The 4,830-nt window shown below is 43.2% G+C and overlaps 1 protein-coding gene across 1 annotated transcript; it reads right to left on the reverse strand.

Annotated features, from left to right (window-relative positions):
* Positions 1-606: 606 nt before the first annotated feature.
* Positions 607-1,928, reverse strand: LOC139744460 (uncharacterized protein F54H12.2-like). Its single transcript, XM_071654898.1, has 2 exons — positions 1,400-1,928; positions 607-1,115 (listed from the first exon to the last, which is right to left on the reverse strand). Exons 1-2 carry the CDS (start codon positions 1,926-1,928, stop codon positions 607-609), a joined length of 1,038 nt encoding a protein of 345 aa, XP_071510999.1.
* Between the last annotated feature and the right edge of the window lie 2,902 nt (positions 1,929-4,830).

Here is a 4,830-nt window from a genome sequence, read left to right on the forward strand (position 1 = left end):
AGAAGTTTACACTACGTTATACACGCTATTACAATATCTTCTTACAAACTATCGAAGCTACGTGCGATTTGTAATAGAGTAAAAGATGTATCATGAACACGATGGGAAACATCAGAACGTCGATTAAACCAATCATTCACTCTCTTATCATTTCTCGTATAATCCTTGCCAAACACATTTAATACACTTCGAGTTGTTTGACCCCCTACTCGTTTCGTCACGTAATAGATACAATATTGTCCGCAAACTGTGGATACAGTTCCTTGTAGCCGTTTGGAATTAGAGGACCATGCCGAGGCATTATTGTCCAAAAACTTTACAAAGTCAAGACTGTAAGTTAAGGGTTCATATCCGTAAGAGTCAAAGAATTCGCCTTTTCCGTTGCAAAAGTAGAAAGCCACCCAGTGTGTTCCTGGTTTATCGCTAGGATCGGTATTCGCGATGAAGCACTGCTTCGCCCCACTAATTGATCGCGGTAGACAATTTGACGCATATACTCCTTTGAAATAGGGCTTGACAATAGGATCGTTCTCTAAGAAACGTTGAATCTGCGATGTATCCATAGTCGATTAGAATATTTCGGCAGTCGGTTGTCCGGAAGAGGTTTTATTGGTAATCGTAGATGATGTTTCTGCTTTTATCAATCTGAATCAGTCCCTGTCCTTCCGAGTAGACGATACAGTTGACGGTGTTTGGAATGGCCACGTCGAATTGTAGCTCTAAGCGCAGATTTCCTTGCTTGATGAGATTCAAGTGACATCCGTCAGATAGGTCGGGCGTGAGGTCGAATGCAAAAAGGGTATAACCTTCGCAGTATTCTTCTCGATTGATGTTAATTCCCTTGTCTACAAACAGTCGGTTGGTTCCCATGAATAGTGAATTGTAAGCGTGAATGTAACTTTGTCCAGCTCCCGTTGCAAAGCTAGGACGTAATGGTCTCATCGGCACCGTTTCTCCGTCAATAGTGAGGGAGATGAAGTTGAGGCGTAAATGTTTAAAGTTGAAGGGGTTCTTGCCAAAAGTACCGTTAAAGGCGTCTGTGTCAACGAATCCTACGACCACCCGATTTGGTAACTGTCCGTGAAATAGATTGTCTTTATTAATCGACATGCTTCCTGCAGGAATGGAAAAGGACTTCACGTCTACTTTGTTGACGGGGTATTTCGCGGTTGTCTTCTCCAAGGCTTTAACATGATGGTAGGACTGGTCTTTACTCTGCGAACGTAGAGGGCAGCAGATTCTATTTTAATTTTATATCGGGCATTCTCCGTCGAAGACAGAAGACAAAATGCGTCTTTGCTACGATTTAACTTGATTTTCAAATCAACCCCCGGGAGTAACAGTCTTTCTTGAAAAAAAATGTCGGCGTAAATCGGACCAAGTAGAGAAAGTAATTTACTCTCGACGATGAATCCATGTCTTTTCGCCAGACCGGGATTAGCTTCTGCAGAGCTTGCCAGCGGGTTAACGACATCCATTTTCCCCGCTTTGTCCTTGTAATATAGCTGTTGAGTGAGTTGAGACTCTTTGGTCTCTCCTCCATAGTGCAGCAGAGATTCGATGTACGCTCTGTAAGGGTATGTATTCGACGGCTGAGACACTAGTTTTTCATTGAGCATGATATCAACTTGTGCAAAGAGAGATGGGAGAAACAGGTTTACGGGACCAACTGGGGCATCAGCTGGTAAAGCCGTGTTATCATTGTTCGTAACTTTGACTGTCACTTGAAGCATGGTCTGAGAGAGGTCCAAGTATTCTTCCGACGTGCCGGACACGTTGAATTCAATGGGCCCTTCATCGGTGATGCTGCTAACGGGGTGATATTCTACCCATGGTCCTTTGACGATGCTCATTTGAGTGTGTGGTACCGTGAACAAATCCAATTCGGACTTGCAGCAGACATCGCTCTTGTCGTGTAGAAGCGCCATGTTCAGCAAAGACAGCAAGGAGTGTATGAGACTGGTAAACGAATAGTCCGAATTAATCGAAGATGTCGCGCAAGCGAGCTCTTTTCGCTGGAGAATTTCGAGACCGAATGATACGCTTCCTTCCTCGCCTCCTTCTTTTAACTCTTCCTACAACTACTAATCGCGCTCCTCCAGTCTGATTCCCAATTTTTTTCTTTACTGCTCGAACAGTCTTTGAGGCCAGGTGTTTTCCCGCCCGAGCCACATTTTTTCTAGTTGCGCTTTTAAAAGATTGTCCGTTGATGGTGTCCTGAACAATGTTCATGCCTGTATGCATAGCTTCTTTTCCCAAAGCAACAGCCCCTCTTTTTAAGAGAGGAGTTGCGACTTTGAAGAGCCCCTTCACCAGACTACCCAGCCCGTGTCCTCTCTGCATGGATGCCCCGCGGAAGACGGGTAATCCCGAGCCATATTGGTCGTGAAAAATCCTTGCCGGTGCGCGAAATACCACCATAGTTGGACGTATCGCTGTGTAAATTTAGCGTCCAGCTAGTTCGTAGAGCGCTCTCTAAAGTGTAACTTCACGATCACTTTCCCGCGTTCAAATGGTACCACTTCACCCGATTCGGTTGTTAATATAATCTCTATCGTTTCAAAATTGTAAAGCTTAAGAGGGACGTAATGCGGAGTTATATAGGTATTGACGATATTATCGCGATCCTTGTCCGGAATGACTGCTATCGTCCTCAGTAAAGGTACAGCAGCGTCACCTACGTGTTGAAACTGAACGATATCAGAATAGACATAAAATGTATGAAATTTCATGTGTACATCCATTGGCATGGGACTCAGTGTTGATTCCGTGAGATGGCATTCCCCTTCAAACCCGAGCATCATAGCCAAACCACAGGGAATGAGGAGCGCCGTATTTCCTTCTAATCGGATGAAACATTTTCGTTGGGTCCTCTTGTAATAAAATGTGATGCTTTTACGTAATTTTCTCCGGAACTGTTCGTTGATCGAGTCAATGAGTTCCTCTCCAGAATTATAATATCCCGCAGGAATCTCAATTTTTTTCATCAATGGAACAGCGTCGTCCTCTACTTCATTATCGTAAATAGTGAGGGTGTTGTTATCATGTCGTACATTATACCACGTGCACTGAAATTGAACTTCTGCCAACCCCACCTCGTAATCTTCGTTGAGTGAGAGAGGTGCGTGAAGCCGCGTCGTAAACTGACACGTTTTGTTATTTGGATAGTACGACATGGAACTATTACTGGGCAGCGTCACGTAAAATTGAGAAGCCATGTTCGATCAGCCTCTTCTCCTTTGTTCAAAGCGAAGAATGATAACGAGAGTAACGTGAATCGTGTTTTTAACGCGGAGTTAAGTGTCGAACCCAACTATCAAATTCTTTGCCATACCCTGACCAACGAACTAGGTATTCTTTCTGCCCATTGCGCATGCGCGTGCGTAAAACCTTGTCCACGTTGTAAGTAGTCTCCTTGTCTTTCGAAACTCTTATCAATTCCCTTTCATAGAACGTACCCTTCACTCGTTCCCCGTTGTAATCCTTTATTCTGTAGACAGGTACCCTCCTATTGACGCGGGAGCTGATTGTAAAGACCTCCCTCGAAAAATTTGCTTCGTAACCCTTTTCGAACTTTAGTTTGCTTTTACTAATACGAACTTGATCTCCGATTTCATACTTGAATCGTGGAGCTGTACGCTTCTTCCCTCGCATTGCCCTACCGTAGAGACTTTTTATGGCACGCTTTTGATTCTCAATATTCACGTCTTTTGGTTTCATGCCAATACTAGAATGAATGGTGTTGTTATAGCCTTTGACCAAATCTTTTATTACACCGAGATACCTGTAAGTGTTTTTGAATGTGAAGAAGCGCCACATTTTTGTTCGCAGCGTTCTATTGAATCGTTCAGCAACGCTGGCTTTGGTTTCATTTTCTGTTGTGTAGAAGTGAATGCCTTCTTTCTCGAGATATTTCTGAAAATGTCTGTTTGTGAATTCCGAACCTTTGTCTGTATGTAGCATTACAGGCACTCGGCCCTCTTTCAAGATGCTTTCGAATGCCCCGACAATGTCTTTTGATTTTTTGTTTTTTAAAGGAACCACCCAAGCATATTTCGACAGTACATCTATACACGTCAGTAAGTAGCGATAACCATTATTAAACCTTTTCAAATTTTGAACATCTACAAGATCAGCCTCCCACATTTCGTCGATTCCTCTCACTTTCACAACATTTCTCTTAAATGTCTTTCTCGCCGGTGCGTGCATTGTATACGCATCTTGTTTCGTTAACCAGTCTCTGACACCCTGCAAGCTCGCTTTTTCAGTTTCCACCTCTCTCACCGCATTCCACAACTTACTGACACCACCGAAACTAGCTGGATGTTGAGGATCGTAATAGATTTCCTCTAACGCTCTCTCAAATGAATTAGACATTATTCGTCTCAGCAACCACACACTGCAGAAGCAAACATCAGAAATGGCATTCCTTTCACGTTGCAATGACATAAAAGGCATCAATGATAGACAAGGTAACGAGTAAAAAAAATCATTTGAAAATGAAACGCATCATTTATTGTACACGCATACACACAGTGCAGCGAATTTCGTTGCTTGAATCAATTCACATTCTATTAACATCTACATTCCATACATTATACAACATATACAGACAAAAATGTAAAACGTATCGCGACATTAGTCCAACAGTCATTTTCGGAGCGTGTTCCGACCAGCGCACTTTGTAGCGTTTGAGTCCTTCCACGAATTGCGCGCGAAATTCCTCTTTCCGCTCGTCCGGTATGCAGGCATATTGGTAGATGTTGACAAAATAGCATAGAGCCATCAGCGAACGTTTGTACTTGTTGGGATGATTGGGGTTCTCTATAC

This window comes from Diadema antillarum, unplaced genomic scaffold (assembly GCF_040938485.1).
Source record: "Diadema antillarum isolate AM-2024a unplaced genomic scaffold, OU_Dant_1.0 scf00000035, whole genome shotgun sequence".
Taxonomy (NCBI): domain Eukaryota; kingdom Metazoa; phylum Echinodermata; class Echinoidea; order Diadematoida; family Diadematidae; genus Diadema; species Diadema antillarum.